The following is a 24,910-nucleotide window of genomic DNA, read 5'->3' as shown; positions in this document are numbered from 1 at the left end:
GGTTTCAAGGAAGGAATCTGTCCCCTTATGTGAGATTAAATATCCAATCATGGCCCAAGAGGAAAAGAGCTCTACCCAGTTTCAAATGGCAAAGATATGGTCTTATACCGTAAAGGTCCTCAAGTGACTATTTGTAAAGTTCTGGAAAAGAAAGTTTGCTCAATAAACATCTGGGTTACATAAATAATTGCATTAATCTCTAGAAGAAACCTAGCTGCACAGAAAGTGACTATTTTTTTAAAACTACTGCTAAAGTACTTTTTTTAATATTTTTTTTTGCTAAAGTACTTTTTTATTTACTTGTTTATTTTCATTTATTTTTGGCTGCGTTCGGTCTTCATTATTGCGTGCGGGCTTTCTCTAGATGCGGCGAGCAGGGGCTACTCTTCGTTTGTGGTGCATGGGCTTCTCGTTGCAGTGGCGTCTCTTGCTGTGCAGCACGGGCTCTAGAGCGCAGGCTCAGTAGTTTTGGCGCACGGGCTTAGTTGCTCTGTGGCATGTGGGATCTTCCCGGACCAGGGCTCAAACTCGTATCCCCTGCGTTGGCAGGCAGATTCTTAACCACTGCACCACCAGGGAAGCCCAGAAAGTGACTTTAGAATATGTGTGTGCTCTGATGTTACAGCTCAAACTTTGGGTTATTCTATCGTATTTCTGAAACTTGAGTTGCCCCCTAAAATCAAATTCCCCTGCCGAGTTTATGATTAACCCCTATTCCCTTTCTTGTCCCACACCTGCTCCCCTCAAAACTGATAAGTATCAAAGAAAAGGGGGGATTGAAACCGAGCAGGACCCTAAGAGACACTCCCAGGTACATATGCCTTTCTGTTTATAGAAAAAGGCTTTAGTCTCATAGACCTTCCCTGAGTTCCAAAGATCGGATTCAAACAGTTAAGTGAGGGAATGCAGAAATAAAAGAAAAGCAAGCCCCACATAATCTTTTCCATGATGTTAGCTTAAGCCAATACCTTGATTTATGACCCAAACTGTTAAGGTAACGCCCTGTGGCTTCAACCAACTGGCCCCAAGCAGACTTAAAAACTGATAACACAGGAAGGGTCAGCTGAGAACTGAAACTCCTGAACCATTACATAGGCCCTAAACTAATAATAAAATGCCTCATCTACTGTTTCTGCTCTCTCCTAGAGGAAAGTTAAAGAATCACCAGACCAGACTAGGAACATATAGAATAATCATGACCCCTGGGGCCAAAGGAAGTCATAAGGTTGCACCAAAAAGTCTGCACTGAGATCTTATCCGAAATCTGGGATCACAGAGACCACTCTTCCCCTTTTTCCTTTAAAAATCTTACACCCTGGCCAGCCAGCAAGATGGATTTGAGATGAGTCTAGGTCTCCCATCTTCCAGACTGGCACCTCCTTGACTAATAAACTTTGCTCCAAACTCAGACATTTCAGCTTGTTTGGCCTCACTGTGCGTTGGGCACATGAACTTGGGTTCAACAATTTCCATTGTCAAACTTTACAGTTGATTGCAGATTACGTGTTTTATCTACTTTATGGATCAAGCACTTTGCATCTGTAAATTTTGCTCTGAAATCTGGCCCTTTTCCAAATTGCTTCCTTTTTTGTCCAGTCAGGGCATGCTAGGAAATTGCAAATTACAATCAAATCTCAATTTTCCAAACTAATGATTTTAAAGAGGAATAATGCATAATCCAAAATGATGGTGAATTCATGAACCATTTATCTCTGTAATGTATATTCATTAAACTTGACTCTAAGTACACCTCATATGGCATTCACAACAAAATGATAAAGCATTTCAACGGAAATGACTCAAGGGGACTTGCAAGGTTTTCCAATTTCTCTGTTTCTGCTTCCAACTACATCCTATTACTTCTATCACATTTCATGTTCAGGTGACTCATGAAAATAAACTAACATACCATGAGTTTTAGGATGCAGATGTTTCATCTACTCCTTGCAGCACTTCCTCATTATTGCTACCAATTTCTACAGCTATGGTCCTCTTTCTCTGTCTCTCTAAAAAGTTTCCTTCACAAAAGTAAAGAGAATAGTAAAACAAACCCATATACCCATCACCTACCTTCAACAATGATCAGCACCTCTTAAAAATTTACTGTGTTGAGAGTTCCCTGGTGGCCTAGTGGTTAGGATTCTGGGCTTTCACTGCTGTGGCCTGGGTTCAATCCCTGGTCTGGGAGCTGAGATCGCACAAGCCACACGATGTTACCCGCCCCGCCAAAAAAATTTACTGTTTGTTAAGAAGCATGACGATTATCTCTTTAATATACTATAGGTTAAGAAAGCACATGACTACTATATATAAAATAGATAACCAACAAGGACCTACTGTATAGCACAAGGAACTATACTCAGTAATTTGTAATAACCTGTAAGGAAAAAGAATATGAATAAATATATATGTGTGTATAACTGAATTACTTTGATGTACACCTGAAACTAACATAACATTGTAAATCAGCTATACTTCAATTTAAAAAAATCAGAGAAAACCCCAAAATTTTTTTTTTAATTAAAAAAAAAAGAAAGCACACGAATACTAGAACTAGAAGGAGCTTTAGATATTGTCTGTTCCAGCCTAGTCCCTCAGTAAGGAAAATGAGCAAGTAGGGACTTAACAAAGCACAGTACTGATTGATAATAAAGTAAGAACTAGACATTGTCCACACCTATCTTATTCCTTCTGGTGAAATCAAGACTACAGCTCTACTGCCTTATTCTTGGTACAGAATATGTCCCCAAATCCACAAACTATTACTTTCTACGGTCTTACAATGCACAAACAACATGAAGTTTTTTAAACTTTGACATATTAGCCACATGATTATTGAGTTGAATTTTGAAGAGTGAACAGGTCAGTGATGATCTGTAAGAAACAAAGAAAGTTCTTACCTTGGATGTTTAAAAAACATCCAACGTCCTGGTTAAAAACCAGGACGTCTAAAGAAGATGTGGCACATATATACAATGGAATATTACTCAGCCATAAAAAGAAACGAAATTGAGCTATTTGTAATGAGGTGGATAGACCTAGAGTCTGTCATACAGAGTGAAGTAAGTCAGAAAGAAAAAGACAAATACCGTATGCTAACACATATATATGGAATTTAAGAAAAAAAAATGTCATGAAGAACCTAGGGGTAAGGCAGGAATAAAGACGCAGACCTCCTAGAGAACGGACTTGAGGTTATGGGGAGGGGGAAGGGTGAGCTGTGACAGGGCGAGAGAGAGTCATGGACATATACACACTAACAAACGTAGTAAGGTAGATAGCTAGTTGGAAGCAGCCGCATGGCACAGGGAGATTGGCTTGGTGCTTTGTGACAGCCTGGAGGGGTGGGATAGGGAGGGTGGGAGGGAGGGAGACGCAAGAGGGAAGAGATATGGGAACATATGTATATGTATAACTGATTCACTTTGTTATAAAGCAGAAACTAACACACCATTGTAAAGCAATTATACCCCAATAAAGATGTTAAAAAAAAAAAAAAAAACCAGGACGTCATCCAAGAATGTACTCAATATTTACTTTTTTTAGAAAGATGATTTTTATAAAGGGATAATTTCAGCAGTTCCTGTATTCCTTTCACCACATACAGAGGAAGGTAATTATAGGTTTGACGTTTTCACTTTTGACCTTCTTGTATAAGTAGCAGAAGATTTTAGAAAGTGAGTTTAGGGCTTTCATATAATATTAAGTTAAGAAGAGCATGATGTTTTCCTCAAGAGTTCTCTTGTCCATAAAAACTGCTTTGGGGGATAATTCTTAGGAGGACCACTCACCCATGTCTGTTGCTAAAGATGTTTACTCAGAGTATTTTATTACGTCAGAGGAGCTGGAAACCCACAGCTTAAGGTCGGCGTGTTCTACTAACAGAAGTGCCATTTCTTATCTCTGGCTCTACCTGGTTCTTCTTGCTAATATTAACCAAATGACAGTTGTATAAGCACAAGTAATTAGTTTATGAATGACAATAAGACAATGTTTTCCCTTTTGTATTTTTAAGAGACACCAAAATATCTCTTTAATGAAGCTCTCAGTTGATTAATAGGAATAAAATGCTTGCATAAATAGAATTATGTGCATTTTTGGAATATAATTAAAGACATGGGTAGATAGATAGGTAGATAGATGACAAGAGAGATCAGTGTGTATATATATATACATATATATATATATATATATAAACCCAAACTAGAGAAACCAATTAAGAGTCATAAATCTGCTCCCAATCAAGTGCGAGAACAGGGATTTAACTATCAAAGTCTAACAGTGTAGTACAAGAAAGGCTTCGTATAAATAATGCAGATCATTTCTCTACCAATTATGTCCTCCCTCACCCCTACTCTGACTCCCATCTGAGAAGCTCTGCATGTGGGTCACAACTGTGTGACCCTGTCACCCTCCCTTCCTCCTAATCTCTCTCCTTCTGCTCTATTACGTGCACACACACAGCATACAGCCTGGATTAGTACTATCTACCGGGAGCAGAGAAAGCCCATATATAAGGCAGCAAATGATGAAGCTGAAGTGAGAAGCAGACATGAGTTGCCTGGGAATAGTGGAGAGATAGAATCACTTCAGCTCCTGATTCTATTTCCCAGCCCTGGCTGAGCCCTGGTGGCATTTTCTACACCTGACTCCTTCCAATAATTTCTTCTCTTTTGCTTAAGTCAGTTAAAGTGGCTTGGCAGGGGTGGGTATCTTTTTCCCTCTTGAAGCAAATAATTCCTTATCAGCCTGACAAATATTTGTCAAAGCAACCTACTCACACAGTGCAAAGAGTTCTCAGTTTCACATTAGAAGATTCATGTTCAAATCTCCTATGTTCTGCTGGCTGACTGTGACCTGGAGAAAGTTATTTAACCTCTCTGGGCCTCTGTTTGCTCACCTATAAATTGAATGAGCACCCAAATATTCAATGAGATAAAATACACATGAAAATAACCAGCAACTCAATAAGTGTTTGTTGAATTCATCAGAGTTCAGAGTGTGCTCTGAAAGTTTGCCGTTTCCATAATGCAGTTATGACAGTAACCTTTGTGACAAGGGCATGAGATGGTTTGAATTCTGACCAACAGCTTTGGGAGACCTCAAGAATGTTGGGCCAATTAGTCAAGCTGTTGATACATAATGCTTCCACAGCAAGGATCCAGTAGTCTAGAGATATTCCAGAAAATCTCCTAGCAGGGTAAGCACAGAGTAAGTGCTCCAGCAGGCTTTCGCTGCTGCTCTTAATATCCGCGGGAAGAATCTGAGCTACCCTTTGATAGATGTTCAAATACCAACTCTGACAATTGGACCCTGATCAGTTAATTAACTTTTATTAATGTGTGTTGTGAATACCCAATTTATATTCTTCAATAATAATGTGAACATTTAAAAAATCACCCACCATTGTAATTAAGTGGCTTAATATATTTATGAAGGAATTTTTTAATTATTATTTTAAAGAGCTCAAATTCTAACAAGATGAAGATGGACTTATGTTGGTTTTATGGGTTTTTGTTTCCATTATATGTTTCTAACAAAAAATTGGCTGCTTAATCATATGTACCCAAAGGAAAAAGGTAATAACCCCACTGTGCCTTGTCACCTGACATACATAAATTGATGTTTAATATTCATACCTATGAGCAAAATTAGTACATGACAAAGTAAGAAAAAGTACATAACAATAATGGAAGCAATATACACATTTTAATTTTCTCCTATGGACAGAGATAATTTGGGGTTTTCACCTTGAAAAATTATAATGTTATTTGCAATTTATGTGAGATAAAATTTCGGAAAAGTGCCTCACTTTTTAATTATTACACATTATTAGTGTCTTTGGGCTCCTGGAAAGTGCTTTATAGTTTTGTGTAATTGCCAATTACAAGAGTTTGCACCATTAGTTCCTTACTAAAATCTGAACATTTGTTAATTATACCTACACATTGCTGTACAACTGAATATTTTGTCAAATTTTTATTTAAATTTGTCATATGTGTAGATACTCGAATTTTACTTTTCAGTTAATATTTTCATTTTGATCCATTCTAATCAACTAAGATTGAATGACTGTGTAAAAGAATGACCAAGGAGATAAGAGTTTCACTGAATGCCTACTAAGCTCCGGACTCTGTAGCATCCAGGTGCTGTCATTTACCTGGATAAAGAAGAGACAGGTCCTACTGCCAGGAGACTCAACGAAAGAGAAACAAGTATGTGAGTCGACAATTAAAATGCCATTCTGTTGTAATAAATGAAAGTGAAAATTGTCATGGGGGCATAGAGAGAGAATAATCAATTCTCAGTCAAGTGGTTTCACACCTGAGCTTTGGCTTCTGAAGGTCCTGGGTCCAACCACAGCTCTCTGCCCCTCAGTAGCAGATGGAATAGTGCCTCCATCTTAAGATTGTTTTAAGAATTAAATGAGACAATGTGTGAAAGACTTGTTTGGGCACAGTATGTCTGATGTAGAGTAAGTGCTCCCTACCTGTTACTACCATTGTGAACTGGGCATTTGACAGGTGTCTGAACTCCAAGCAAGCATCACAGGGGATTCCCATAGGAATTACCAGTGAAGAAAGGAGAGTGAGCAAGTCATAAAACCCTCCTCAGCTCTGGCCTCTGAAGTTCTAAATCCAAGTAAATCCAAGGAGTATTGGTAAGTTCACATTGGTTCAATAATTCTACAATGTTAATGTGTACAACAAACTCGTGGGCTTCTTATTTAAACTGCACATCCAGGCCCCACCCAAGGCATTGTGATTCTTTAAGTCCAGTGTAGAGGCCTCAAATCATTAGTTTAACCCCATTTAAACAACAACAGATGAAGATGAGCTCTTAAGGCCATTCTCGCTTGAGTTTACTACAAGTAACTAAGTTGCCATATATGACATGTAATTTAGCAGTCTTATTTTCCCTCTCTATCCTCCAGAATCAGGGGAAGCAACATACATATACCAAGAGTACTTACTATTGATTGAATTTAAATCAGCCAACTTGATGGCCTTTCTCTAGAATATTCAGAAAATTTTTGAAAAATGAATCATAATCAGAAAAATGAGAAAGGTCCTCTTCTAGAACATATATCATACAGGTTTATTTGCTTAACGTGTGTGTTTCCATTCTAGGCTGTAAACTCCATTGGAGCAGACAACGTGGGGTAGCTCCACCAGCTAGCATAAATGCAAATCCACCAGCCCCAGTGGGACTGCAAGCTGTTGGATGACTGCAGAGCAGTGGTGAGGTGGTGGCAGAAGCAGCATCACCACCAGAGTAAGGCTTGTAGGGTTTAGGTACCACTTTCTCCTTTGCTCCTCCAACCCTAGAGGCCGCAGCGATTTCCTGCAGTTACTAACCTCTGGGTAATAGCATCTTCCCCTTTTCTCTCCCTCAGCCTTTTCAACACATTTGTAAACAATTCCTTGTATTGCTTCCCTCTGTTTGAAAAGCTGAAAATGGCTCTGTTATCCTGACTAGACAGATACAAATGCTTTTTTGCATCATGAAGTGGCAAATGAAACAAAATGACTGAATATTTTCCGAGCAGAATGTATGTGCACAAAAGCTTATACCTACACATGGACCTTAATATTTGCTCATAATGTGAACATAGGTGTAACATATACAATCCTCAGTTACCTAGTATGTCCTCACTTCAAATATTTTACTATTAAAGCAGGTTGTTATTGGGGAGAGAAAAATACATGATTGGTTCCTTAGAATTTTCAAAGGCAGTGAAATAAAGATATTTAAACACAGTAAGAGGGTGAATACTTATCATCACAGAGTTAGTAGTTTTAGATTAAATATCTATCTGTATGGAAAGGAAGAGAAAAATTCCTTCCACATGGCAGCAAGATCATAAAAACAATTTATCTGCTTAACTCAATTCGCTTTGACAAAAACAGGAAAAATGGAAAAGCCACTTCAAATGTATCCTTGTCTTGAATTAAAGCTGTATCAGGAAAGTAGGGCACACTGAGCATTTTCATTGTGAAAGTTGTGAAAACCCGGGGTTTCTTTTTGCAAGTGTTGCGTTAAACAGAAAGCTAACCGGCCCCCACGCCTATACTTGTCTTCCAAGAAAACACAACTACGGTAAAGAGCCATCTTAAAGTACCATCCAAAGCAGCAACAGTTTCAACAATTTGATACAAGTGCTAAGTTTGCAGTAGGTGCTTAGAACACTTTAAGGGGTCAAGGAAACCTGTTCGTAACAGAACAATCCACGTGCTGCAGGAGGAACCATCGACTGTCTTCATTTCACGCTTACTATGCACCACAAAATCTGCTAAGCACTTAGCATCCATTTGCTCACGCACATCTTCCAATGGCCCCGTAAGGCGAGTAGCATCACCAATGAACAAGCTGTGGCTCTTAGTACTGAAGTAGTCATACAACTAGTTAGAGCTGGAGTCAGAGGTCAAACCAGTTCAGTCCAACTCAAATCTATATGCTTAACCACTTCTCTATACTTAACATATGAAGGGAAAATATCCATGCTCTCACCTTAAAAGTGTAGGGGTGGAGGAGTAAATGCATAAAACAAGGGAAAGTATGTAGATAGACGGCACCGTAAAGCCCTCCTCACATCATGGTTTTTTTATTTTAAATTTTTGATATAAAAACATGCAACCTTTGTCACCATACAACACTAGAAGGGATACATTTTTAGTGGCATTTCAGAGATCCAGAGAGGTACCTCATCTAAAGAAGTTACTATTACCTTGGGTCTTCAATGTTATTATATTAATGGTGTCTAATACCTTCTGAGAAAATTTTCCTAACAAAGACAAAATGAGTTTTTATAATTGATTCAAAACATTCTAAAAACCCTCCATTTTCTTTTGCTTTCTGGATACAAATGTTATCTACCCTTAAAGCAAGAAAACCCTCATTCGGCCAGACCACCCCCGGTTACCCTAAAACATCAAAGAGGAGTATTTTGAGTGAAACTTAAATCATAATATCATTCTTGTGTGCAGATCTATAAAGTTAATTCTCAATTCTTCTCTCTTTATACAGCCTAGGTTTTGTTTTTGTTTTTGTGGTTTTTTTGCGGTACGCGGGCCTCTCACTGTTGTGGCCTCTCCCGTTGCGGAGCACAGGCTCCGGACGCACAGGCTCAGCAGCCATGGCTCACGGGCCCAGCCGCTCTGCGGCATGTGGGATCTTCCCAGACCGGGGCACGAACCCGTGTCCCCTGCATCGGCAGGCGGACTCTTAACCACTGCGCCACCAGGGAAGCCCTATACAGCCTAGTTTTAATGGACTTACACAGGAAACTAAGATTAATGATGATTCAACTCCAGTACTCTTATTTTCTTGTTTATAAATCATTTCTGATTTTTGTTTGTAACAACAGCAGAAAAAGCCATGGTTTCCTTCTATCTCATGTGGCACAACCCACAGGAAGTAATTAGAAGTACTCATGCCAGGACCACAGACTGTTTAGTTCTGTACTAAGATTAAAAGCCATATTTCTACCTGAGACGGTTTCCTTATTTCGTTGTTACATAGCCTACAGGAGCAGACGTGGTTGACCCTTACCTGCCACTCCTGCCTTGTCTTGCACCCCCTCAGTCCCTCAGCCCACATGCAAATCCCAGGCCTGGGAGTCTTTCTCTGGGTCCTGCCTCAGGGCTCTGTGTCAGGATAATTCCTATTCATTCTTCATGTCTCAAATTAGCCATCATTTACTCTGGGAATTTTTCCATGGTCCTAGCACTAGGAGGGTTATCCCTCTTTAGAATCAGTTACTTTTTCTTCAAAGGAACTTGTATATTTATAACTAGGGGTATTGTGAAATAAACATCTGTTTACTGCCTATCTTCATTCTCTGTCTGTAGTCTCCACTGGGAGAGATAACCAACCATGTCGATTGTGTTTACCTCACTATCATCAGCACCTTGGACAGTGCCCAACATGTAGTAAGGGCCCCAAATCATTTGTGAAAACTTAGGATCTGAACTCCATCAGCTTCAAGGCAGAGCTATAATTGCCCTGAGAATTTTCCACTGGGAACCCGGGGTGACAGGTGTGTATATCTTCCAAGCAGGATAGCATAGAGCTCTTCCAACCAGGGCCCTTTAGGTCCTCCTCGTTCTCTTGGGGCCTTCTTCTTGGTGATCTCCACTCTCTAGGAGCCCCTAAAGCCCTTCCAAAGCTGAACTTTGAAGTAAGACTCATCTTCACTGCTCCCTTCCTATGCTTTCATTTCCTCAGTGGTCTCCTTCTTTTTCTTTTAGGGACCTAACACCTGAGGTATTAGGTTATGAGAAGAATCTTTCAAAGACTAAATCAGTAGCAGGATGAAGAGATGTTTCTTATGTATATTTGCAGTTAGCAGCATCTAAATTGAAACGTCTGGCATCGGCCACTAAGAACAGAAGATTCTCCAAAGAATAGAGACAGGACCTTCTCTATGGGGGTGGCCAACCATGCCTCCCCCACATACAGAACCTCAAGAGAAAGGGAGGCACTCAGGCCCTCACACCACCACATGAAGCCCTGTCTAGTGCTCTGATGCTTTCTCTCTTCTAGGGACTATGTCTACCACATCCCTTCATCCCTCAGCTGATTAGACTTTCAGTGCTGGCCTTCTAGGCTACATCCCACAATAATGTCAGCAGGATTACAGGAACCCTGACTTCAATTGCTGTCATTTCCTTGGTCAGCCGAAGTTTAAAAAAAAGAAAATTTACTAAGATCCAAAGGAAAACAAAACAAAAGGACAAAATGATAAAGCCTAGAGATAAAAGTTTAGAATTGTCTAGGTCAAAATTACTTTTAAATTTTGACCTAAGTGCTCAGTGCCATGGGCCAACTGAACCACATTCTCTGCTCATCCATTTCAGATGCTACCCCCCACCTTCTTTCTTCTGCTTTATCCAAAGGAGTTTGGTCACTTACCAAAGCTGGTAGGTAGAACTACTTCCCAGGAGTATTTGGTGCATGAAAAATGTATCTTCTTTTCCCATAGTGTGATTTATCTTTCAGTTTTGCTACATGGCCAATAAGGGCTGGGCAAATAGCAGACCCTTACAATACTTGTTAAATATGATTGGATGAATAAGTGAATGAATGACTTTGACTCCTCAATTGAAATGTTCTTCTGTTTTCAATTCTAGAAATCTTAGGCTTATCCCAGACCAGGCTCCTCTATCTAGATTTCTGTCCCACACATTGGCTATTTCCCATCAACTCTAAAGTCTCCTCAGGGACTCAGCTCAGGAAAAAACTTGAGCTTCCTCGAGCTTATTCACGAAGGTGTTCTGAAATCCCAAAGTCACCTTAAAAACTGCAAACTTAGAGTGAAAGTAATATCTAATCAATGTCTAGTGATGGAATTAACTGGCAATGTGTCAAATAGTTAATTGAGTTACTCTGCATAAGATATATGCATTTTAATTATGTTTTGGAAACAGCGGATACCTACCCTTCATGGTCCATCTAAGTGGTATTCAAATCATAAAGCTCCAGGGCTTATGCCCAGATGTGTCTTCCCTGCCCAGCATTCTTGCCCAGATACAGAGGAAAAGGAGGAGGCTTTCACTATCCAAGAGCTTCTCTCCCCCACCTTTAGCCAAAGGTTCCATCTATTTTGCCTGGCTCCTAAGATTTCCTTTGAACAAAGAATACATGGAAAAATAAAACAACAACTGCAGCAACATGAAAACCACTGGTCAAACATTAGTGACTTGTTTCCAAACAGACGGGTAAGAAACTGTGAGGTTGAAGGTCCTCCCATACTTCATCACACCCAGTGCTCATCACAGTCAGAAACTGAACCTTAGAACTAGTCTTATATTCATGACTTAATGAAGAATTTAAAACTTTATGTTCCCAAATTTTTGTCACACAAGTAGATCAGAAGTTGTATTCCAGTTACTGTCTACTGGAGCTAATTCTAGGATCTGCAGATTAAGTGATGCTTATATACTATATAAGTCCACGTGAGACCACTTCCTATGAATATGTTTATGCCAATTATAATTTTTCTCCAGTTATGTGTTCTCACCTATTCTGTTCCTTGTGGAAAACTGATTTTCTCTATCACTTTCAGGGGTGGAGTCTATTCTGATGATCACAGAGGACGGAACTGAGTGTGATTTTTTTTTAAATTTACAGCAAAGTGACACTGTTGGAAGGAACACATAAAGGAAAATGTATTGCAGTTTATTACTTTTCCTTTATAATGTAATTTCACAAATCTTCCTTCTATAATCATAAGAAAGCATCATCAGTGATCGTCACTAAAACTTCTTCCAGCAACATAATGCAGAACTCTTGAACTCATACCATGTAGCATATGGATATTGGAAGACGAGCATTACATTTGATTGAAAATACACGATCAGTTCTTTAAACATATTTAAATTCATTTAATTTAGGATTGATTAATATAAGCATTGTTTGGGTTTTATCTATAATCTCCTTGGCAATAATCCTGTTTCCATAGTAACACAAACTTGTATTTTACCTTTGTGCGTGCGTGTGAAATTTTAACAACTTTTGCAATAAAGTTTACACATCATTTGCACATAACTTTTATTTTTTATGAGAGTTCCAAGCTAGAGGTTTCTTTCCTTTAATCATTTACTATTTTTCCACTAAATACATAATTCACATCTCTCCTCGAATAACGAAAACTCAACAGAGCCATTCCTAACGACTCTCAAGAGATATCGAAATCTACATGATGGTCAGATCTTTGAATTTCAACATGTACTATTAAGGGAAAGATAATGAAATACTTCACAAATGTCACCTTGGATATAATCCCTGTGCTGTATTAGCATAAATCCATTCATACTTACCGAATCAGTATTCTTTTTTTGGGAGATAATTATATATTTATAAAGCATTCTTATTTAAAGTCACAAAAGAAATGGTGATTTTACAACAGGGGAAATAATTACAAGAAATTCAGATTTTATTACATGCTGTGAAAAACAAAAATGATCCAATTTTAGCTGACTATGGATTTGTTGAAGTCAAGTAATAAGAAGCCTGGTTCAAGAACACTAGATCATAAAGAAAAAGTATATCATCATGAACAGGAAAGTAAAAGGGACATAAATGTAATTATCTTCTTTTGTTCATTTGTTTCAACTAGTTAAGTTAGCTGTGGTCAGTCAAAGTGAAGTAGGACAGTAAGCAGATGAAACATTGTCTAGTTACATATCCCCACCCAAAAAGAGGGCCTTGCTGTCAGTTGCGCTGCAAGTACATATGTTTTTTACTACATCTCTTTTTAATATCATTTTTAAAAAAATAAGGCAGTTTATAATCTGGCGTTAGGACAATAGTTGCCTTTGGGTTGGGTGGTGCTTGGTAAGGGGCATGCCTGGGGCTACCAGGAAGTTGTAATATTCTATACTACATCTGAGGCATTAAAAAGCTGTACACTTATGATTTGTGACAATTTATATATTACATTATTCTTCAGTACAAAAGTTAAAAAACAACTTTCCATTTAGATACCACTATGTCTAGAATAGAAAATGGTGAAGATTTCATGAAATTATAATTTCAACTCATCCCATCACTTTTTATTTATAACTAGTTTTTTTTTGCCCCCTAGGAAATGTTCAGATATCTAAATCAAAGACTAAACAAACTAAGAAAGATAGCATTAAAATGTGCCTTTAAAATGATCTGGTTTTGTGTTCTTAAGTTTATCTTCTGTATAAATGATGTATACAGTGTAAAAGGGAACTATCTGGAAAAAGTAGACATGATTTGAAAGTGTGGATGATATTTGTCTAAATATATGAAAATATTTTATTGAGTTTACCACCTTTCAAGAATATAAGAAACATCAGTATATTGTACTTCAAAACATCTATCACATTAAAAAGTGTAATCAAGCATTTTGAGTTGTACAAAGTTCAATTAATATATAAGAAAATAAAGCAAGTGATGTACATGGAAGAAGGTTAGTTAGTTCTCACAAATTTTTCAGTCCTTTAATGAAAAATCACTAACTCTCTCTGAATAGTTGAAAGGATGTTAACACTGAAGAGGTTGTAGATCTATCCTTTTGCTTCCAAAGGGCATGCTGAGGACCAGTGAGTAAATGGAAGGAGGCAGAGACATTTGGGGAGGGCAGAGGAGACATAGCGTTAATTATACTAGTCTCACTAGAGGATCAATCACGTTGGTGAGCAGAGAGGTCCCCTACCACTGGAAATGTTCACCCATGTTAAGAGTAGTTGTGTTCGTTTTCTATGGCTTCTCTGACAAATTACCACAAACTTTCTGGCTTAAAAGACAACAAATTTATTATCTTATAGTCCATTAAGTCAGAAGTCTTACTAAGCTAAAATCAAGGTGTTAGCACGGCTGTGATTTTTCTGGAGGCTCTATGGGAAAATCGATTTACTTGCCTTTTCTAGCTTCAAGAGGTCGTAAGCATTCCTTGGCTTGTGGCCCCTTCCTTTATCTTCAAAAGCCAGCAGCATAGCATCTCAAAGCTCTCTCTCTCTGGCTCTGACACTTCTGCCTCCCTCTTATAAAGGTCCTTGTGATTCCACTGAGCTCACCTGCATAATCCAGGAAAACCTTCTCAACGTCTTAATTTAGTCACATCTGTACAGTCCCTTTTGCTATGTAAGTTAACAGAGTCAAGGGTGGTGAGGATTATAATGTGGACATTTTTGGGAAGTCATTATTCTGCTATCACAGTGGTATATTAAAATATATACAGGGGGAGGCTAAACCAGATTGCTAAGAGTCCTTCCAATGTTTATATCCACTAAATAAGACAAAGAAGTCAAATATTTGTTAACAACTGTAGCAAAAGAAACTGACCATACAGAAGACCTGATTCTCTCCACTCTGGAGACTATTACTATCTTTCTGTATGTCCACTGGAGATGGCTGGATATTTTAGCTAAAGTTCATTGTTCAGAAGAAGTTCAAGCTTCTTTTGTGAACAGTGACCATATCCTGACTAATCCAAGACAAAAAAAGTACTAGCAAAACCTTGCTGGAAAGTGTGTGACTGATAAGTCGGAGAGGGTTGGCAATTATGCAATAACCACCCTGCAGCTGCTCCAGGATGGTGCTTTCTCAAGGGATACAGTGGCCAGTGATCAGGAAATTATTGTCTCTTTTTCAAAAGAAAGAAAAATGAGAGTGAGAAAAGGAGAAATGGTGTGTGAACCACTATTTTTCCTCCTTACGACACACTCCTAAATAGGAAGGGAATGGTCAAGTTCCTAACTTGTAATTCGTTTCACAGAAGCTACTAAATATGTGCCAATGAAAAATATGGCTTGACTAACTCAGGTATGAATTTCATCCATTTATATAGAGCCAATCTTCAGCCTCTTGTGCCCTTTAACAAAAGATGTTCAGAAACGGTTACACGGAATAAAGCACTCTGCAATTGGGAATAATAGGAAGTATTAAATTATACTTGAGGCAACTGACCAAAGGATCTTGGTAGAATTGAAAGTAAGAAGGATCACCATGAAAACAGTGGCCACTTAATCCAGTAGAACAGTTTGCATTCTAAAAGATTCTGACTAACTACTTGGGAAAAAAATTCTCTAAGGAAAAGTTTTCTTCTTGGAGCTACCAGCAGGAACAAAGGGAACATATTTATACCAGTTAAATTTCTATTGAAATCCTTTTGTTTTCTATTGAAATCAATAATGAACCAGAAGCTGTGCTTAGCTCTGGGGATATAAGGACAATGGCAAACACAACCCCAAGGATCTCACATCTCATGGCGAAATGGAGACCAATAAACAAACACAATTCAGTGATTATCAAGGCAAGCAATGGATGTGACTAGAGCCTGAAAAAGAAGCACCTGACCCACGAGATAAGGGAACTTCGTGTAGACTCACATGAGGACCCAACTCTTTAATTAAGTCTGAAAGAATATATAAGATATGTCCCAAAAAATGATGGCAAAAAGAGGATTTGTAGCAGACAGAACAGCATAGGCAATGACATAAAGGTCTATAAACACCCATCATAGTCAAGAGCTTTGAGTAGCTCAGTATGGCTGGACCATAGGATCAGGTGGGAGAAAAGAGTTAAAGCTGAAGAGGTAGGTGGGGGCTAGATCATGAAGACTCTTAGATATCACCCAAGGACTATGAACATGTTCAGATACTAAGAAAATACGCAGTATGGACACCTCTTTGTCTCTTGACTTCACATTTAGATGAAGCAAATCAACAGGGAGGGTCAGATTTCAGTGAGCCTCCTCCATCCCCTCCATCATTCAATAAGGCGTTCAATAGTTATCTTCTCTTTAGAATCTGGTATTTATATCATTCACAAAGAGGAAATGCATATCACCTTTGCTTGCCAAGGAACATGTTAGGGAATATAATTATTCATAGCAAAATGGAGATCTGAAAAGGACACATGTGGGGGGAAATTGATGGTATTTTTCTGTCGCTGGGAGGTAACATGAGACAAATGAAGTGCTGTGTAATAGCTGTGAGAAAGAGGGCAGGGGAAGAACACTGGTAGGAGGTGGGTTCTGAATGGAGATACGGGGGAGGCTCTAAATTCTGAGCTAGAGATGAATGTTACGTGTGGATGGTGGACAGAGAAGGAACCTGCAGGCTTGGGTGGGGCAGCAGACAGAACGGGGTGTCTCTCACCATTTGCAGGGGCCTGTGCCTCTGGAGTTCGAAGTATATGCCATCATTTATACAGGAACCAAAAAAGATGCTGGAAAAAAACAGTAACCATGCTAATGAAAGGAATAAGGATCAATGGCAAGAAGAATAACGGGGAGGGAAAAGACTGTTTAGAAAAACAAAATAAATTGGCAGTATGCGTTTCAAAATAAACTGTGTTCTGCCTCTTACACCCACACAAAAGTGAAAGCAAACTTGCCAAAAGGAATCTGCCAATTCTCAAAGCAAAAAAATGGCAGCCCTAATTATATTTGCTACAAATGAACAAAATGCATCCTCTCCGGGAATCACGCTCAAGACTGTCCAGTCTAAAATCCTGAGCAGCATCCCTAGAGTTGGAGGGTCTATATTTTATTATTTATTTATAGCCTGCTTGCTTTCACAGCAGACCTAAGTCATCTAAAATAAACTTTATACGTTAAAACAATAAATATAAATTTAAAAGAATGAAAGTCATGGAAACTAAAATTAAAATAAGAGCTAGACCGGGAATAGGAGATGAGTAGGGGTGAGGACATCATGCTGTTTTGAAGGCCAACGTCAATCCCCATCACGTGTGAAGCACACAACTGTCTCTGGGTTTCCCAACAGCCAAAGAAGAAAGGAAATATAGTTAGCTCTATAGCTTTCTTTATATGTGAAGGAAAATTACACTGTCAGTTGTTTAGAAGTTAACATTTAAATTTTAGGTATCAAATTTGAATGAAAGAAGCATTTAGTTCAATGCCTGTTATCAGGGGTCCATTTTGGGAAAAGTAGGATCATTAGTGAATATTTTTAAAATCCCTTTCCATTTTAAATACTGTATAATATTCCTTTGCATTTTTTGTCTTCAATAAGCTAACAATGTCTTAGTTACAACTGAGAATGCTGTCTAACTATGGAGTAATTCATCTTTCCACAGTTTCTTTTCACGTCCAATAAGTATTTCCAATGCAAGAGAGACTCTGGAACTCGGTGATTTATATATTCCTATTATCATCATAACTCTACACTGCATGAGAACATATCAAATATTTAATTTCTCTCTCTAGACCTTATCCACTAAGTAAGCCTGATTTACAAAATCTGTCTACAAAAGGCTGCCACCTGTCATTTTATAGGAATTACCTGGAACACTATATTTGTTAAAACCAAAAGACATTTTCAAACAAAGTAGCATTTTTATTTCAATTTTGATTCAAATTATTTTCTACAAAATATGTACATATGTACTAAAGAATTATTCTGCCAATGTGTATTTTGACAAACCAAATTCATACTGAAATGCACTTCATAAAGTTATTCAAAATATATATTACTCTTCTTGATCTTTGCTCCCAGTACAGCCTTAATCCTACTGACATCTCAAACCCTATTAATATTTAACACATGGAAAGTATGTATCTTAGTGCATATACATTATATAACAAAGATTTCACAGTTACAACTAAGGCTAACTTTTTTAAAAAAACTACAAATGATTAAGTTCTATGCTAAATACCATCCCCGTTTAGCCTACACATGATGAAAATACATTTTATTTTGTTTCCAAAATATAGGGCAGAAACCTAAAATAGAGTTTATCTTAATTGTAAGTCTAAAAGAAACAAATCAAGAGACTGACTCGTCAAATTTTAATTGTGAAATAAATGTAGTATGAGCTAATAAAGTCACACATTATAGCACTCAAATACTTACTGGACTCTTCTTATCATGAAAACCTTCTGAAGTTACAGAAACATAAATTAAGTCCTAGAAAGTTGAGACTTATTTTGGAAAGCATAATGCCAACTACAAGTTTCCGAAATCAGTTAGCTGGGGGAGAGAAGAAATGGGTTGAAAAGGCAACTAGAGGACAGGAGACTGCTTAATACCATACTTGACATAAAGAAAACATGCATTGTAAGAATTGTAACTGAGTCTTCTTTACTGAAAACATCTGAAAGTTTCAACATAAAAGGCAGTATATGTATTCATGAATTAAAGAAGAGGAGGCAGGTGCCTTCTCTACGGGAGAGCATATCTTCATAATCATATTTGGTACATGAAAAGTGCATCAGTTTGAGAGCATTTTTGGATGTGTTTAACATGTACTTATTAAGCATAAGTGAAATACATGCAATTATTATAGGCATTAGAAAAAAGAGCAAGGTTGTAGCTGCACTCATTTCCTCATAAGGGATTCTCTGAATAGATACATCCTCAAGGTAATTAATCTTTTCTAGAACTTCTTTCAGTTATACATATACACTGATAATTTTTAAAAGAGAACTTTATAGAATTTTTTAGTCCATTTAAAATGCTTGTTTGTTTGTATGCCACCTCCTTCAATTAGGTAATTTAGTCAGATATATAACTTAGAATAAGATCACTAAACAAAACAAAATAACAAGTAAACAACAACATCCAAGGACCCTGATCTGTTGCTGAGATGAAAATCCCAAGAATTTCCTTCACATCAAATATTTCAGAGGAAGACAACAGACATTCCCAGACACAGATATTCCTGGTGTCTATCTATAGTGTTCCCAGGAATAAGCACTTCTTAAGAAGTACCACTCTAATAAGCTAACCATGTACCACAGATAAAATATACAAAAATGATTATCATTAACATTTAATCACTACATATCCTGAATGATAGTCTTAATACTGACCACACACAGATTAAATAAACTATAACAAACCACACTTGTCTCTAAATTTGAGATGATATTTTACATTACTTAAGATAACTAAGAATCTATTCAAATATATTTTTGACACTACAAGAGGATATTACTTGTTTATTTGAATTCAAACATGGTGGTAAAAGAACTTTTAAGTTCCTGGATTGTAAGTTTTACCTTTAACATATCTGACAGTAAAGATTATAACGTAATATATAGGTAACTTCCTATACTTGAGCACTGGTAACAATGTGTGTATCTACATCTCTATCTATGTGTAAATACGCGCGCATGTGTGTATGATTTTTAAAGTCATCATTCATTCATATTATAGATTTGGAATATGATGGGGGATAAATATCCTAAAATGTGGGAGGGTATAAATTTACTTTCTAAAATTGAAGACTTACCAATAAGCACTATGCAATACTCTCTGTCACTTTTCTTTAATCTATCCCTGGATTTAAAGTAACATAAACTAACTCAAATCAATTATTCACATCCTAATTAGGATGAAAAGCAATAAGCTATTTTTTTCATACCAAGTCACCAAAAAGAAGAGAGATGTAACAGATAAGACATTTGCATGTTTTCACTTTGAAGATAGGAACTGCATTTCACTCTAGGATTTTCAGTTCACTGATCTGTGAAAACTGTTTGGGAAAACAATGCTTTATTTATTTCTCAAGTATCCCATTGAGTATTTACTACAAGAGTTCCATATAATGATTCAATGTTTTCTAAATGAAATTCTTTGAAATAAAAGTGTATATAAATATAATCATTGCCTTTTTTACTGTTAGTTTAATATCACGTGTTCAGATTCTACAGACGTGATTTGAACATGACAAATTATACAATTGCTTTAAATATATAACTGAAGAATTATAAGACACTGACATGTTAAATTCATATTACCCAGGTGTATTTATATCAGAACTACCAAAGAAGAAACTCATTATAGGAAAAAGGAAGTGTGGTTTTTCTCCATTCTATAACAAAGTTACAAAATAGTCTTATTCAATAACTGTGTTATGCGCTACTTTTAAACAGCTCTACTAAAGCAGAAAAGTATGGATTAAAATAGGCAGAACACTCAGATTGAAAAAGTAAGAACCAAAGTTGAGATCATTGTAGAATTTAGTGAAAATGAGTTAAATCAGTGAGTCATACCCCAATCCATAATCGCAGATAAACTGAGTTTCAGTGACTGGAAATAACTAAGTCATTGACATAGAGGTCAATCTGAGGCCATTCTGGGAACTAAGTTTGGAAAAAAATTACTGTCAGAGTAGATATATATTTTAATAAAAAATAAATGACTGTATACTATGGATCTGTGAGTTTAATATTTGTACTGATAAAAAAATCAATAAACTTATGTTAACCTGAAAGTAACTTGGGGGGGGGGTGTATTTCTGAATATAAAAAGAAAAATGATGTATAACCAGCTTTCAGTTTTATGCTTTGCAACTCATTAATGAAGAAGGCAAATATAAACTCATCTGGACCAGGGAACTATTACTTAAATTCTCAAGGGTCTATGGTCCAGAAGATAGTGACCTATTTCAATTTAGGGAGAAAGACTAAATGTTATGCAATGTGAATGCATTTCTGACTTAACAACCTGCCCGTGACAGAGAATGAATGAACATCAATTTTCACATACTGCTCATCTCATGTGAGAAACTTTTCAAACCTTGAAAAAGTCATTCGAATTCCATAGCAAAATGTAAAAGAAGACAAAATAAATCAGGTTTAGGAAATACCTACGCAGACTAATTCAGATATTTTAAAATGATGCAAATGTAATTTAAGTACAGTCAAACGTGTAAACATTGGAGAGAACAGCCCAGTGAATCAAAGTGTGGAACCTAGGTAAAAGTAAACGAATCAGTATTTTAGTGAAAACCAGCCCAATAATGAATAAGAATAGCGTCCTGTGGGTGTGAGCCTCTGGTCAGCCAGCAGGGCCATGTGGGTTATGGGCTGTCTTCTTACATCCACATTCATATGTCCAGTCCCTATGGGGTCACTCAGGCTCCTGGGAGATGAAGGAGCATAATGGGGCGGCAGGGGTGCGGGGTGGGAGGGAGGCAGGACACCTTTTGACCTTGTGACAGAAATTCCCTCTGCAAACCCTATAGATTTTGGAAGATTAACACCACGTTCTAACTAACTTAAATGAAACTAAACAATGTAAGAACTATGAAGTAATTCTCCCTTTACACTGTGAATGATTAAGGCACATACCCTGTAATGCACTACCCAATTCAGATTTCCACAACCAGAGAGGGTCTGGGAAGACAGCCACAGAGCTTAAAGGGTGGAAAAATATCTATGAGAAAGATGGAACATTCTAGGGTTTCAAGATGAAATGAGCTTAAAGAAAAATTTGAAGAATTTAAGACTGCTCTAAGGAAGATTCTGACAGCATGGGTTGTTAAACATTAAGGTGGTTTGCTGAGACTGCGGAAATTCTGATCCTGAGAATCTTTAAAAATAGGAAAGATTCAGACCAGCTGCTCAGAAAGATTGAATGTGGGCTTTATGCATCTAAAACCCTTCAAGACGCTTCTAACCCTGTGAATTTAATTGTAAATGCCAATATAAACAGTATATTCCATCTTACACTTTTAATTCAATACTAAATAGTTGCAGGGGGTTTGCAATGACCTACTTTGTACAGTACATGAAAGCATGTGAGGCAATAGTTTTTCACAATTAGGAGTCCTAGTGATATCTCTGGGTACCTGCACTTTCTGATTTCAGATTTTTCATGCAAATCACATATAGCCCTTAATCACAGGTTTTTATAATATATTGCAGTTTTGAATAATTCATGCTGGTGAAACATTAAACCGTGATGGAGAGAACCGAAAAATGAATAAATAAAAATCAGACACCTTCAATTTTCCCTCTTTATATCATACAAAACTTAAAGTACTAGTTTTCACCTTACACTAGAAAAATCGTTCTTTAAGTTTAGACCCTTAGTCACTAACTAAAAATCCAAAACTTTAAAAATTAAATCATGACTTTTTTTTCTTGAAACACATTTGAATCCTTTAAAAAAAATGATTTATAGTATGTACTAAGGGATGAACTGACAATATACTGAAGTCATAGATTCTGGTCAAAATCATTTAACAAAAAATACATCAAATAGTAAACTAAATTGAATAGTTTACTAAGTTAAATAGCAGTCTCTCAAATTTGCACATGAATACATCTGTATATAGTACAAAAAACTGTCTAATTCATATTTTCACAAAGAACTCTTTGGCTTTCCCTGAAGAACCTACATAGTGAAGCATTAGATTTCATCCTATCGGGATCCAACACTTTTCCTTTTGCCCGGACCCTGATGCAAAATGTTTAGAGTTTATTTTCTTATAAAGTAAATGCAGCATTATTAAACTAATCCCAACTGATGACTTCATGAAGTATGGTTATAAAGTGCCACTAAAACTTTCTATACTGACCAAATCAGCAGATTCATAACTTGACACAGCACACAGGAGCTACCTTCACAAGCCTGCACTTAACTGCATTCAGTAAATACTTGCATACCTAGCACTATAGATGCTAATGACTGTGTTGAAAATACACATGTAAACACACACCCCTCACTGTGTAACAGTCTGTCAATAAACTGTCTAAACAGACACAATATACCTACGGGCAAGGTAGCTTATCCATCACCCCCTCATTGTGCCAGGACAATATCTCTTTCTGTTTATATTGATTTTGAACGTGTGTGTGTGTGTGTGTGTGTGTGTGTGCGCGCAGGTTACCAGAGAGGGAGATCCGTTCTTGCAGAGGGGCCCTCTGAAGACTCCTTTAATGCCCCGGTAGTGCCCATTGCTGAGATGTCTCGAACTGATGACCAGGTAACAAGCCATGTGGGTTCCGGGCGGGAGGTGTAGAGTCTCAACTCCTCACCAGGCGACCAGCCGTGGAAATGTGGGCTGGTTTTTCAGCAGCAACAGTGACTGCCACCTCCGGAGAAGAAGCGGCCAGCAGTAAGCAGGGGACGCTGCAGTCGCGCGTCCCCGCTCCTCGCCCAGCGCCGGGCTCCTGCTGCCGGCAGCAGCTGCTCTGACAGCGGCGGCAGCGGCAGCCACAGAGCACTTAGGTGACCCGGCGAGCCAGTCCACATGCTGCTCTGGCCAGGTGGCTGCTCAGCCGCGGACGGCGATATATATAATTTTAAGGACAACTTCCTGGGTCCGCTAGGGAATCAGCAAGTCCTCCTCTCTTTCCCTCCCGCCCCCGCCTTCTCACCCAGTGCGCGCGCAGGGGATGCTCAGGCGCGGGCGCCCAGCGTCTGGCCCGAGCGTCCGCGGCCCTGCGGCGCCGCGAATCAGCAGCAGCAGCCTGTGCGGGGAGAGTGGCTGGGGGTCCTCGGAGTGCCAGATCGCTGCCCCCCTCTGCAGTGGCGGGGAGGGGGGCGGGGCAGGCGACGGGGCAGGCTGGGGTGAGAGCTGAGAACTGGGGACGCGGAGACTTGTGAGTGGGAGCTGTTAGCGCGACGACTCGGAGCCAACCGGGAGGCGAGGGGCACGCCCGTGGCTCGGCGTGGAGGTGACAGCTGCGGCGGCTGCGGCGGCGGGAGGCTCTCCGGGCTGCGGGACGCGAAGCCCCAGCATCCCGCCATCAGCCGCCCTGGCCCCCTGGTCCCTACACCCGGTCTCTGGGCCAGCTTTGCACTGTGCTGCGGCGGGCGGGATGACGGGAGGGCGCGGTGGAGGAGGTGCGCGAGAGGAGAGCCTTCTCTTTACCGTCACTCCCGGCTCGCCTTCAGCATTTCTTCCGTACTCCGGCTGACGGCGCCGCAGGCGGAAGCAACAGCTCCCCAGCGAGCTGTAAAGGTGTGCTGTGCAGCCCCAAACAGGGCAGACAGATGAGGCGCGCTAGAGTTGGTAGTGTATGGAGGAGGAAGCAAGTTTTAGATAGAAAACTTGCGTAAGGAATAAGATGAAACATGTATACTTGTGCCTATCTATCTTTTTTCCTATCATCTATCTATCCTTTTATCATCAATTTCCAGAGTTATAAACATTCGCTTACAAGTCTGTTTCCTTAAAGAGGCAGATAGTTTTGGTCTATATAGGACATTTGTGTCTTCACAACCCCCAACAGTCACCCTTCAGAAGTGTTGTTTTTAATGGACTTTATGTCATTTACTGCAAATAAAGCCACCAGGGAGTGAGCTGCACTGAGAATTAAAGACGTTCAGAAATGTGCTCTGAAAGAAGGAAGCCCTCACAGCTGACCTTACAGGGTTGGGTGTAACCTCTCTCACCCCCTCACCTGGTCTGTGCTGGGAGAAGATGAAAGGTCACCTCCCTTCTTTTGCTTTAGCACTGGAATTAATTTCAGTCCTCTCCCCAGTTTTCTCTTCTAACACGATCCTCATTTGCATCCTGGTTGACATTGAGGACCTCTCACAAATGACAGAAACCAGTAAAAGAAAGCACGTAATTAGAATTCTCCTATTCAGGCAACTCATAAAACTCTTAAGCAAAAAATAGTCCAATGAATACAACTTTTGTAACTACCCAATAAAGGCTTGACTCTCTG

The 24,910-nt window shown here is 38.6% G+C and overlaps 1 protein-coding gene across 1 annotated transcript in view; it reads right to left on the bottom strand.

Moving 5' to 3' along the window:
* ZNF804B (zinc finger protein 804B) overlaps positions 1-23,742 on the bottom strand; it is a 502,144-nt gene extending 478,402 nt beyond the window's left edge. Inside the window, exon 1 of the mRNA XM_004265630.3 lies at positions 23,122-23,742. Within this exon, the coding sequence (XP_004265678.2) occupies positions 23,122-23,229 (108 nt within the window). The 5' untranslated portion in view covers positions 23,230-23,742. The remainder of the gene's footprint in view (positions 1-23,121) is intronic.
* Positions 23,743-24,910: the final 1,168 nt, after the last annotated feature.

This window comes from Orcinus orca, chromosome 9 (assembly GCF_937001465.1).
Source record: "Orcinus orca chromosome 9, mOrcOrc1.1, whole genome shotgun sequence".
In the NCBI taxonomy this organism is placed as follows: Eukaryota; Metazoa; Chordata; class Mammalia; order Artiodactyla; family Delphinidae; genus Orcinus; species Orcinus orca.
The sequence above is the reverse complement of the archived record's forward strand: the minus strand, read 5'-3'. Positions and strand labels throughout refer to the sequence as shown.